We start from the raw sequence: 13,494 nt of genomic DNA on the forward strand, positions 1-13,494 counted from the left end.
ACTCATTCCTTTAACAATTTTTTTTTTAGATTTTATTTATTTATTTGACAGACAGAGATCACAAGTAGGCAGAGACAGGCAGAGAGAGAGAGAGAGAGGAGGAAGCAGACTCCCTGATGAGGGTAGAGCCCGATGTGGGGCTCGATCCCAGGACCTTAGGATCATGACCTGAGCTGAAGGCAGAGGCTTTAACTGACTGAGCCACACAGGCACCCCCCTTTTTATTTTTATTTTTATTTTTTTATTTTTATTATTATTTTTAAAGATTTTATTTATTTGACAGAGAGAGAGAGATCAGAAGTAGGCAGAGAGGCAGGCAGAGAGAGGGAGAAGCAGACTCCCTGCTGAGCAGGAAGCTTGATGCAGGGCTCGATCCCAGGACCCTGAGATCATGACCTGACCTGAAGGCAGAGGCTTAACCCACTGAGCTACCCAGGCGCCCTAACTAATTCCTTTAATAGCTACAGAGTGGTCCACAGAGTTTATAGAACTTACTTATTTGATCAGTTCCCAACTGATGGACTATCAAAATATTTCCACCTTTTATACCACTGCTAATAATGGAGCAGTAAATAGACTTATACATATATCTTTCACATTGGTTCTTTCTGCCCCTATGAGACTGAGTTCTAAATGTGAAATTGTAGGATCACAGTGTATGAGTATTTTACATTTCAATAGCCTGCCAAAATACTACTTCTAAAAGGCGGTAGGAATTTACTTTCCAAATAGAAATATAGGAGTAGCTCTTTCTTTTCATAGTCTAGCCAGCATTGGAGATGTCATTTTTTTTTTTTAAAGACTTCATTTATTTGACAGAGACACAGCCAGAGAAGCAGGGTGAGTGGGAGAGGGAAGAGCAGACTTCCCGCTGGGCAGGGAGCCCAATGTGGGGCTCAATCCCAGACCCTGGGATTATGACCTGAAGGAATGCAGATGCTTAACTGACTGATGCACCTCGAGACTGATGACCCATGCACCTCGAGATGTCATTCTTTTAGAGACACAGAGAGAGGGAGAGAGAGAGAAAGAGAGTTGAGTTAAAAGAGTACAGTTTTAACATTTCCCTGATTACTAACTAGTAAGGTTGAGTACCACCCCCTTTTTAAATATTGTTGGTTTTCTTAGATTCCTTTTCCTCTGTACTCCTCACAGGTTGGAACCTCAGATGCAGAGTTAATCAAACTGTGGTTCCTAACACATTATCTTGGGCTGTGGAAGGGCTTTCTCTTATTTATTATTATTTATTCCATTTAAGTCCATTTTCCCATTCCCTCTTCCAAAGATCAATCTGGGGTGCCTGGGTGGCTCCGGCAGTTAAATGTCCAACTCTTGATCTCAGCTCAGGACTTGATCTCAGGGTTGTGAGTTCAAGCCCTGCACAGCATGGAGCCAACTTGAAACAAAAACAAAGGAGATCAATCTAATGTGTTTAATGCGTATCTTTTTGTTTATACAGTTGACCCTTGAACAGTGTGGGGGTGAGTGTCACTAACACCCTCCCCATGTAGTTGAAAATCCCCATGTGTAAGTTTTGATTCTCCCCAAAACTTAATTACTAACAGCCTACTGTTGACCAGAAGCCTTGCTGATAACATAGTCAATTAACACATATTCTGTATGCCATATTTACATATACTGTATTCTTAAAATAAAGTAAGCTAGGGAAAAGAAAATGTTAAGAAAAATCATAAAATGCATTGACAGTACTGTACTCTATTTCTAAAAAAAAAAAATAGTGGACTGGCATAGTTCATACCCATGTTGTTCACGGGTCAATAGTATGTTCTTTTAAGTATAATTTTAATATATTATTAATTTATCATTAATATAATTATATTATAATAACTCAGCATTATATCTTTAAGATAGACTTAGTGAGGGGCACCTGGGTGGCTCAGTGGGTTAAAGCCTCTGCCTTCGGCTCACGTCATGATCCCAGGGTCCTGGGATCAAGCCATGAGTCGGGTCCTCTGCTCGGCGGGGAGCCTGCTTCCCCCCTCTCTCTCCCTGCCTCTCTGCCTACTTGTGATCTCTGTCTGTGAAATAAATAAATAAAATCTTAAAAAAAACACAAAAGGTAGACTTAGTGATGCTATGTGTTCATCTAGTTCCTTGCTTCTATTACATGGAGTTCTATGGGATGCGTATCTGCCATGCTCTGCCTCTCCACTCCTTGGTGATGAGTGTCTTGGTTACCTTTGTCTTTCTGCCACCACAAACAGTGCTACCAGCATCTTTGTACAAGTTCCCCTATAGGCCTGTCAGAGAATCTTAGGGGTGTGTGCTCAAGACTGGAATTGGTGGCTCATTGTGTTAGGAGTATACATATACTTAATTTGATTAAGTGACTAATTTGATTAAACCAGTCAGCTCTCACAGAACGACAGTCCCACCAGCGATACATGAGGGTTCTTGAATCTCCACGTTCTTGTAATTTCTTAGCATTAACCAGCTTCCTGATTTTTTTCCATTTCATTGGGTATAAAATGATTGCGAATTTAATACGCATTTCTCTCAATATTAATGAGTTGGAGCATTTCCTTTTTGATTTTTAGCCTTTAGGCTTTTTAGTATTTGCCTGTTTGTTTCTTTTACCTGTTTTCCTACTTGGGTTCCAGCCTATTCTTGTTAATTTCCAAAACTGTGCGCATGTCTTCTTCATCCTGTTCAGACCCTTACACTCCATGGCAGGTCACCTCCCCATGTGGGCTCTCCTTTCACCCCAGTCAGGCTCTGAGTCCCTCTGCAGAGCACCCCTCCCCTGTGCCCACTTTTATTGCCCTGCTTGGGCCACATTCTGGAGCCTACTTCGTTCTGCTCACTTAATGGTGTTAGGACTGAATTGCCCAGAGAGGAAAAGAAAGGAAAGGAAGAATAAAAAGAGAGTAAGAGTAACTGATTTATGTTTAATTTTTCAAATATCCTGATAAATATACTCATTTAAATCATAATTTTCTGTCAAGAGGTACTTTAGCTTTGTTTCACAAATATTGACAAACTATTGGTCAAGTTTAGAGACTGAACAAAATTTGACCAGTATTTTCCTTATTTTTCATTTTAAATATAAGTAATACATTTTTAAGTTTCCAGATGTATGATATTTTAAAAAATTTGTATTTTATTACAACATGCTGGAAGTATATGATCCTTGAGAATTTACTGAGACTTCTTACATGGCTGAACAATTGGTTGATTTTGGTAGCTGTTCCATGTATATTTATAAGAATGTGTTGTCTGTTGGGTATAAAGTTCCATACACAGCTAATGCTCAGGCATATTATTATTATTCATATGGTTCAAATTGTCAGTGTCTCTGATTATTTCTATATCCTTGATTCTGGGAAAGGGATCCTAATTCTCTAAGGATAATTTTTTTTTCATCCATGTAACTTTGCTGTTCTATCATTTTATGCTTTAGAGATTACTGGAGCATGTGCACTCATGATGATCTTTGCTATCTTGTTGTTTTAGGCACTACTAAACAGTCTCTTTTTTGTGCTTTATAAAATGTTGCCTTAAGGGCGCCTGGGTGGCTCAGTGGGTTAAGCCGCTGCCTTCGGCTCAGGTCATGATCTCAGGGTCCTGGGATCAAGTCCCGCATCAGGCTCTCTGCTCAGCAGGGAGCCTGCTTCCTCCTCTCTCTCTCTCTCTGCCTGCCTCTCTGCCTACTTGTGATCTCTCTCTGTCAAATAAATAAATAAAAAATCTTTTAAAAAAAATGTCGCCTTAAAGTCTCCATTTTCAGAAATTATGGTTACAGAGGCGCCTGGGTGGCTCAGTGGTTAGGCCGCTGCCTGTGGCTCGGGTCATGATCTCAGGGTCCTGGGATCGAGCCCCGCATCGGGCTCTCTGCTCAGCGGAGAGCCTGCTTCCTCCTCTCTCTGCCTGCCTCTCTGCCTGCTTGTGATCTCTCTCTGTCAAATAAATAAATAAAATCTTTAAAAAAAAAAAAAAAGAAATTATGGTTACAAATGCAATGCACTTTGGGTTCGTGTTTGCCTGATATATCTTTTGATCCTTTTATTTTTTGCCTTTTTCCATCTTTGTAACTAAAGACAATATATGGTTGTGTTTTTAAAAAATTAAATTAGGGGGTTATCCAATTGGTGAATTTAACATATTTATCTTTATTGCAATTATTATTATATTATTATGTGATTGTCCTAACTTATTTCATAATTTCCATATATTTTATTTTTCTTTTGATGGGGTGTCTTCTTTCTCAACAGAGGACAGAAATAGAGTAGGTTAATGATAACACTATGTGAGTGTAATTATTCAATGCCAATTTTATACCTTTCAGAGTGGCAATTTGCACATGCAATTTACAATTTACTCTGTCAGCTTTGTAATATAATTCTTAACAATTTAAAACTACTCTTTTTGAATATCTATTTCAAAATGTATATTTGAAATAGTTTAATATACCTTTTTCCTGCTATTACAGGTATCTGTAGTTTAAATATTTATAATATTAGTGATTGGTAATTTTTTTAAAAGATTTTATTCATTTGACAGACACAGATCACAAGTAGGCAGAGAGGCAGGCAGAGAGAGAGGAAGGGAAGCAGGCTCCCTGCTGAGCAGAGAGCCCAATGTGGGGCTTGATCCCAGGACCCTCGGATCATGATGTGAGCCGAAGGCAGAGGCTTTAACCCACTGAGCCATCCATGTGCCCTGATTGGTAATTTTTGATAATTTGGCACATCTTCTTTTTCCCTATAGCAGATTTTATTTTATATGCTGTAATAGGATTTTATACTTTTCTTCATATAAGTCCTATAAGTCCTTCCTATAAGTCTTTCTTGTAAAATTTATTCCTAGGTCTTTTATAGATTTTCTGTTCATTGTTAATAACATATTTTCCCCATTTCTATTTGAAATGGCTATTACTAATATAAATAAAAACATTTGATATGTTTTGTTGTTTTTTTTAAAGCTTTATTTATCTTGCACATGTGTGCAAACTCAGGGGAGGGCCAGAGGGAGAGAGAGAAAGAGAATCTCAAGCCAACTCCCTGAAGAGTTGGTGCCCAACTCAGAGCCCAGTGCAAGGCCCTCTGCAGGGTCCTGAAATCAAGATCTGAGCTGAAATCAAGAGTCTGAGGCTTAACCAACTGAGCCACCCAGCCGCCCCACATTTGATATGTATATATTTTTATTAATTACCTACCATTTTACTGAATTCACTTATTAATCCAATAGTTTTTTTTTTTTTAAAGATTTTATTTATTTATTTGAGAGAGAGAGAGACAGTGAGAGAGAGCACGAGCGAGGAGAAGGTCAAAGAGCGAAGCAGACTCCCCATGGAGCTGGGAGCCCGATGCGGGACTCGATCCCGGCACTCCAGGATCACGCCCTGAGCCGAAGGCAGTCGTCCAACCAACTGAGCCACCCAGGTGTCCCAATCCAATAGTTTTCTTAACTAGGGTTTTTTGAGTTTTCCAGATGTGATTGCATATTATTGTTTTCTAGAAAATACTGTACTTCTATTAGATTTTCAACTTACTGTCACTGAGGTATAAGATATTCTTTTAGAATTATTTTCATACTTTCTGTATCTATGAATTCTGCATATTTCTCCTTCCTAATGTTATGTGTTTTTACTTTCTCTCTTTCTTCCTTTTAAAAAAATATTTTATTTATTTGAGAGAGAGAGAGAGCACACACAGCAGGGGGCAGAGGGAGAGGGAGGACAGACTCCCTGTGAACAGGGAGCCTGATGCTGGGATGGAGCCCCAGACCCTGAGATCATGACCTGAGCCAAAGGCAGACACTTAGCTGACTGAGCCACCCAGGTGCCCCTTTTTTATTTTTCTTCTTTTTCTTCTTCTTGTCCCCAAGCTTGCTTGGGGGCATGTATTTTATTTTTCCAAAGAACAAGTGGTTCTTTTTAAATATAAATTTTACTAGCTTTGGGGGCACCTGGGTGGCTCAGTGGTGTAGCCTTTGGCTCAGGTCATGATCTCATGGTCCTGGGATCCAGCCCCACATTGGGCTCTCCACTCGGCGGGGAGCCTGAATCCCCCTCTCTCTCTGCCTGCTGCTCTCTCTGCTTGTGATCTCTCTCTCTGTCAAATAAATAAATAAAATCTTTTAAAAATTTTTACTAGCTTTTGATCTATATATAATGAAAATTTTATTTTATGAAATATTTTAATGAATTTATTTATTTAATACTTAATGAATAAAATAATTTTCATTATTTTAATAAAATTTGCATACCCTCTTTTTTCTGCTGGTAATAACTTCATAAAGTACAGATTACTAGAAAAAATATAATTAAAATCACCAATTGTCCTACTACTATGAGATAACCAGTGTTAACTTATAGGCATAGTTTTTCTTAATCCTGCTTCTTCCGTTTAGTTATATCACTAGTATTTTCTCTTAGTAAATATTTTTGTAACTTGACTTTTAAGGAGGGTATAATAAATCATATGTAATTTAATTATACTTTTTTGGACATTTGCATTGTTTCTATTTTCCATGTTATAAATAATGTAAATATCTTTGTGTATGAATCTTTTTTTTGTGTGTGTGTGTGTATGAATCTTTAAATATTTGTTTCCTTATAATACATTGCTAGAAAAGTTGATACAATCTATGTTACCATCGGGTGTTTATAAAATTGTTAGCACGAGCCATCAATTTTATTGTCATATTTTATTTTCCAGATTATTTTAATAATGCATATCTATGGTGAAAAAATATTTTAAGTAAGCAAGTATTACTGTCCGCAGCTTATCAGCCCAGAGTAGATCTGGTATGCTAATGTGGAATACCACCTTAAAGCACAACTTCTTGGGGCGCCTGGGTGGCTCAATGGGTTAAACCACTGCCTTCGGCTCAGGTCATGATCTCGGGGTCCTGGGATTGAGTCCCGCATCGGGCTCTCTGCTCAGCAGGGAGCCTGCTTCCCTCTCTCTCTCTCTGCCTGCCTCTCCGTCTACTTGTGATTTCTTTCTGTCAAATGGATAGGTAAAATCTTTAAAAAAAAAAAAAAAAAAAAGCACAACTTCTTTATTTCAATGCTGTTGATTTCTCCAAAGGAAAACTGTGGGACTAAGAATTTGTGGACAGATGAGCATGGCAAGATGTCCAGACAGCTAGAGAAAGATAATGAGCAACAAACATTATTGAATATTCAGCAGAATTTACAGATTGCTACAACTCAGAGACTAGAAGAGAAAATTCAGAAACTTCAGAAACAGCTCAGTGATTTGAAATTGTCAAATAAAAGTATGAAAATTCAACTTACAAGAGTAAATGTCCTTAAAGTAAGTAAAGTGAGGCTTTCAAAAATTCTCCTCAGATCTGTTACTATTTTAGTTTCATGTTTCTTATGAATTTTTTAAAAAAATTAACATTAAAATTATTTTATATGCATGCATAAGTGTATGTAATACGAAAGCATATTGGATAATAAAATTAGATGCACAGACAACTACCACTTATCTTAAAAACCAGGGTATTGTCAACCCCACTGAAACCCTCATCTATTCTTTTCCTTACTTCTCAAAGTTAACTGGTATTCTAAATGTTAGAATTCTAGAGTCCTTGCTCTTTCCATCTTATTTTGGTCTTTCTTATTGGGGTAATAGTTAAGTTTTATTCATTTTCGGAGACTCCTCTTTGGATCTTCTCCATATCAAGCTTCAATTGTACTATTTCAAACATATGTTTTACACCTTAAAACAAAGGTGCACTAAATACTTCCATAAGTGGGTTTTTTTTGGCATTTTACCAGCAATGTTTATCTTAACTGCAAAGCCAGTTGTTTTCTCTTTCTGATTTTGGTTAGCAGAGGCAGTAAACTTTTGAGGACATGAATACTTATTAAACTTCTTTAAATCCCAAGTGCCTAGTTTATGAAAGCACTCAGTGACTATTATTGATGAGTATGATGATTGAGACATGTCTTCTTAATTCATAAATTGTGGAATTTTCTTTCTTTTTCATATATCAGAACCTTAAAAAAAAGAAGAAAAGAAGCATGGGTTATGTCACGCATCTTGTCTTTTACTTAAAAGAGATCTAATTAGTCATATCCCTTTCTCCCAACCTTATACCCTCACAGGACAAAACAATTGAAAAGCTCAGGCAATCTTTAACACAAGTTGAAGCAATGAAAGGGAAAGCAGTTGTGAAAACAGACAATTTGAAAACTACATTACACTCTGCCAAGCAAAAGGCAAGAGGGGACAAAGAGAAGGTCCATCAGCTGTTAGATGCTGTCACTTCTGAGCCCTGCACAGCAAAGAGCACACTTGATAAAGTACCAAGACAACAACAAGGGGTTTGTTTTGTTCATTATTATATTAAGAGTCTTTTTTTTTAATATTAAGAGTCTTTAAAGTGATTAACACCGCTGTCACCTTAGACTCTATCTAATCCAGCCAAAAAGGAGTTTGTTGGCTTATGGACTCAAAGGTGAGTTAAGCAACCAGACCTCAGCAAGAGCGGCACTTGGGCTGCAGGATTAGCACCTGGAACCTTCTAAAGCTTTTCTCACCAGCTCTTCTTGGCATCTGTGTGTGTGTCAGCTTGCTTTATGTTTAGAGATTCTGTGACAGGGGAGAGTCCCCAGAAAGGGTCTAAGAGAGCCCAGCTTAGATCAAATGCTTATTCCTGGTGAATCCACAGTAGCAAGGGATGGCATAAATTATTATCTTCACTTAGGTTTGCATATACATCCTCTGTTTGACCAATGGCGAGAGGAAAAAGATGTCCAAGAATGGAAGTGCAGGGAAAACCATGTGTCTGGGGCTGAGTCACCTCCTAGGAAAAGAGGGTAGTGCTTCTAAATTTGCCTAGATTCTCACAACATTTATAAAACAGGTGTTGTAAGAGAATTTTTAAAAAGATTTATTTATTTTAGAAAGAGGGTGAAAGAATGAGTGGAAGGGACTGAGGCAGAGGCAGAGGAAGAGAGAACCTCAAGCAGACCCTGCTCTGAGCTTGGAGCCCTGTTTGGGATTGTTTGGAGATCACATCCCTGAGATCAGGACCTGAGCTGAAACCAAGAGTCAGATGATTTAATGGACTATGCCACCCAGCTGCCCCTTAAAAGAATTTTTAAAAGGCTAACTGATAATTTGGGGCTACTGTGGAATTATATGCTACATCTCTTATTAGTAGCTTAAGAAATATGTAATTTAACCAATTACCTTAAAAGATTCTTGAAATATAAAATCATATTATTTTTGTTTTTTTTCTCTTTTTAAATTTCTGCATATTTATATTCTTGTTTTTACTCTTCTCAATATCCTTTCTATATTTTCAGTCAGATCTCCTCTTCTTTTGGCTACTCTGTAGTAGAGTACAGAGTACTCTACTGTGTCTTTTGGCACTCTTTACTTCTGAGATGACTTTGTTTTATTCTTGCCTGAGTTCAACCACCACATCTCCCTCATCTATAAGGCATATTGGATATCATTTTTTGGTCCATTCATATTCTGAATTACAACATTTCTCATTCAAAATAGAGGCCTCCTCTCCCTGCCCCATGTCTGCAAATCCTTGTATGAAATTTTTTAAAAAAATATTGATTTATTTAGTTGTTAGACAGAGACAGTGTGCACATGCGGGTGGGGTAGTTGGAGCAGGAGAGGGACAAGCAGACTCCATGCTGAGCAGCGACCCCGTGGAGGGGCTCAATCCCAGAAATCAAAATCAGATATTTAACCGAGTCACCCAGGCACCCCTGAAATTTAATCCATATCAGATTTTGTGTCAAACATGTCTCTTTTGCTCCGTGGCAGTTTTTTGGGGGGAAGTATTTTCATCACCTGACTAGTTTGGATGATGCTATTTTCTATTTAAAGAAATTTGGACGGATATTATTTGCCTTTTATCTATTCATGTTAAAACCCTTTTAATTGGGGTGCCTGGGTGGCTCAGTTGGTTGATTGCCTTTGACTTGGGTCATGATCGTGGAGTCCTGGAACTGAGTCCTGGGATCGAGCCCTGTATGGTCTCCAGGCTCAGTGGGGAGTCTGCCTCTCACTCTCCCTCCTCCTGCTCCCTCTTTCCCTCAAATAATTAAGTAAAATATATAAAAATAAAATAAAATACTTTTTTTTTTTAAGATTTTATTCATTTACTTGACAGAGAGAGATTACAAGTAGGCAGAGAGGCAGGCAGAGAGAGAGAGGAGGAAGCAGGCTCCCTGCTGAGCAGAGAGACCGATGTGGGACTCGATCCCAGGACCCTGAGATCATGACCTGAGCCGAAGGCAGCGGCTTAACCCACTGAGCCACCCAGGCGCCCAAAATAAAATACTTTTAATGGCCCTGACCTCTCAATTTCAGATGTTTCACTTTAGGGTAGTTAAAGGGCAGGGTTTACTTGCTTGTTTTGTTTGTTTGCTTGTTTGTTTTTTTAACTCAATACTACCCTCTTGTGTTGCCACAGTGAGTGCAGCTCTACAGTCTTCCGTCAAGCCCTATATATATATATATATATATATATATATATATATTTTTTTTTTTTTTTTTCCCTTCAAGCCTTTTATGTTGGGGTGAGAAGTTATGTGATGCCTGCTTCTGCAGTACTCTTGTTTATAGAAGTCCCTGACTTTCCACTGTTTGCTTTTTTCTTTTCCTTTATCTCCTATCTCCCAAGGAACATCTCACCAAGCATCTCCCTCTTCCCTCAGAAACCTTGTCCTTCAGAACTGCCATTTTTGGGATTGCCTGCGTGGCCCAGTTGGTTAAGCGACCGACTCTTGGGTTTCCGCTCCGGTCATGATGTCATGGTCACGGGCTGGAGCCCCCACTTCAGGCTCTGTGCTGGGTGTGGAGTTGGCTTCAGATTCCCTCTCCCTCTGCCCCTTCACCCAGCTCGTTTGTGCGCACAAGCTCTCTCTCCCTAAAAATAAAAAAATAAAATCTTTAAAAAACAAAAAAAGACTGCCGTTTTGGTCTCATGTGCTTCTAAGCCCTTTTCTTTTCCTTCCCACTTGCCAGTTTTCTGACCCATCAGGTCTTAGACTTCTCAATATTTCCCCATTTCTGCATGGTCCTATGTCCAGGACACCACTGGAAACCAGCTGCATCTTCCAGTGTGGGCTCAGGAGCTGCTTCTGCTGGTTTAGGATATTTATTTCCCCACTTATACACAAACTGAATTCTGTGATATTCTCTACTTATGCTTTAGATATTATTTGTGGGGGGTTATAACTGCTTTCCCTAGAAGATCACTATGGTTTTTGGAGGAGGAGTGGAGAGATATGCTTAGCAGACTACTATGACCATATAGCAAATCCAAAGTCCAAAAGGAATTTCCTTAGGGATGAAAAACAAGCAGCAGTAAAATTAAGATTAGTCTATAAAGTGTAAAAATAAAATCTTAAAATGAAAAGGGCATTTTAAATAAAGAGCTCGTGTAATATTTCTAGCTTAAAATTTGAATGTAGAATGTTACGTTTCATAAAGAAATGTTTAATAAAACTACATTTCTGATAACAATTTCGTTGTACACAATAAGAAGTGGCCAAAACTAATGATATATCTTGTGTTTTTGGTGGTTTTTTTGTAGCATTCTGATTTTCGAGAAACTATTATGAAGATGTTGGGATTTAACATGAAAACAGCTGACAAGGAAATCATCAATCACCTAAGGCTTATTATACAAGATTATGAAGCATCTAACAAATCAAAGATTGCTTCTGATTGTGAGACTGGACAGGATAATGAATAAAAAAGTTCTTTCTTCCTTGCTGCCAACAAGAGCACAGAAGATATAGGTATCTCCTCCAGCATCTTGAATTGGCTACATAATGAATAAAATGCATTGGGAATTTTTCACTTGAAAAATTCTCTTCTTTGATATTTGGCAGTTAACTTTTCTTTGTCATTATCTTGTTCTATACGTTTATTTATGGTCTAGTCTACGTTGTTACTTATATATCTAATTATATTTATTATTAACTATATTTTAAGCAGGGTATTAACCAGAACTTGTGTTCTCAGTGGGAATATTTATATTTATAGTTAACAGACTATTTCTAAAATGAAAAGTCCAGAATAATTATTTTAAAGTCAGCTGATTGGTAACCTTAATTCCCTTTTGCCATGTAGCCTAAAATACAGGTTCCAGGGATCAGGACATGGAGCCATCATTCTGCTGACCATAGCTCACATCTACCCAAATTGAATACACATATATACCTACCTAATAGAAATGTGCATATAGGGGATGCCTGAGTGGCCGAGTCTGTTAAGCCTCTGACTCTTGATTTTGGCTCAGGTCATGATCTCAGGGTCATGGGCTTGAACACCATGTTGGGCTGTGCAGTGAGCCAGAGTCTCTTTCCCTCCCCCTGCCCCTCCACATCTGCTCACGCTCTCTCTAACATAAATAAATCTTTAAAATAAAATAAACTATAAAAAAGAGAAATGTGTAAATTCTACAAAAAGGTATTTATAAAAGTGTTCATGGCAGCATTGTTCATAATTGCCTCAAACTGGAAACTGTCCAAATGACCAAAAGTAGAGTTAACTATGACAACCAGATCCATCAGTTAAGCAATCAGATCTCCTTCACTTGTGGGACAGGGAGAGGTCACCTGGAATGAGAAATTTTCTTAGCGGTCAAACCATAAAGTGACTCCAGGTCTAACACTGGGGATATGACAAATAGAAGACAATGAGTTTGAAGGGAAACGGTAACTTTATGGGGCTCCACTTAGCATTCAATAACCAGTGCTTGTAAAGAGAACTTAGTTCTTGTCGCACATCTGTTGTTGACCATCCTCCAATTTTAAAATAAACCTCAAAGTCAGGAAATGTGGCCTGGATTTCTGTCTTGTGGCTCTGGGGATTCAGGCAGCCCCAACTGCCCTAGCTGAAACATTTTTTCGGGTCAGATTAATGGAGCTTGTTGCCGCAGGACAGGAGCCAGCAGGCACAGCCACTAGACACTTTCTGTCGGGAATCGTTGGCTCAAACGCAAGGTGCCATTTTCAGACGTGAAAGGCTGAGATCAATTTCCTCTCTCCTCACCTATCTGGAGCGTCCCCTTTCGCAAAAGAGGAACCATTAGGACCTGTACAACCTACTGTAAAGCCTCGCCTGCGGCCCAACACACCCTAGCGGCGAGCGCGGCTGCTTACAGAAGACCACGTGGCTGGGCAGATTCCCGTTCGAGATGCTACGACGCACGCGGCCAAACTGCAGGTGGACCCCAGGCCGCGCACCGCAGCCGGGTGGCGCCGACCGTTCAGCGGGTCCGCGCTACTGCGCCTGCGCCCCGTCGAAGCCGCGGCGAGCGACGCCGACGGCGGAAGGGAGCGGAAAAGACACGGGGGAGCTGGGTGGTGACTCGCTGGCAGAAGTGATTGGCTGGTGGACGACCCGTGTCAGATCGCGCCTCCGTGCGGGGCGGGGAACCCGCCGAGGGGGAAGTCGGAGCTCGCGCGTCCAGCGCTGCGGAGGGGCGGTGTCGCTGGAGAACTGTGGGCGCGGGCGCGGGCGCGGGTCTCCCGGG

The 13,494-nt window shown here is 39.5% G+C and overlaps 1 protein-coding gene across 1 annotated transcript in view; it reads left to right on the forward strand.

Moving 5' to 3' along the window:
• Nucleotides 1-11,706, forward strand: part of LOC122894486 (golgin subfamily A member 6-like protein 1) — a 47,200-nt gene extending 35,494 nt beyond the window's left edge. The window contains exons 8-10 of the mRNA XM_044232334.1: nucleotides 7,056-7,283; nucleotides 8,084-8,302; nucleotides 11,545-11,706. Coding sequence (XP_044088269.1) covers nucleotides 7,056-7,283; nucleotides 8,084-8,302; nucleotides 11,545-11,706 — 609 coding nt within the window. The remainder of the gene's footprint in view (nucleotides 1-7,055; nucleotides 7,284-8,083; nucleotides 8,303-11,544) is intronic.
• Nucleotides 11,707-13,494: the final 1,788 nt, after the last annotated feature.

The sequence above is a fragment of the Neovison vison genome, chromosome 13 (assembly GCF_020171115.1).
Source record: "Neovison vison isolate M4711 chromosome 13, ASM_NN_V1, whole genome shotgun sequence".
Classification (NCBI taxonomy): domain Eukaryota; kingdom Metazoa; phylum Chordata; class Mammalia; order Carnivora; family Mustelidae; genus Neogale; species Neogale vison.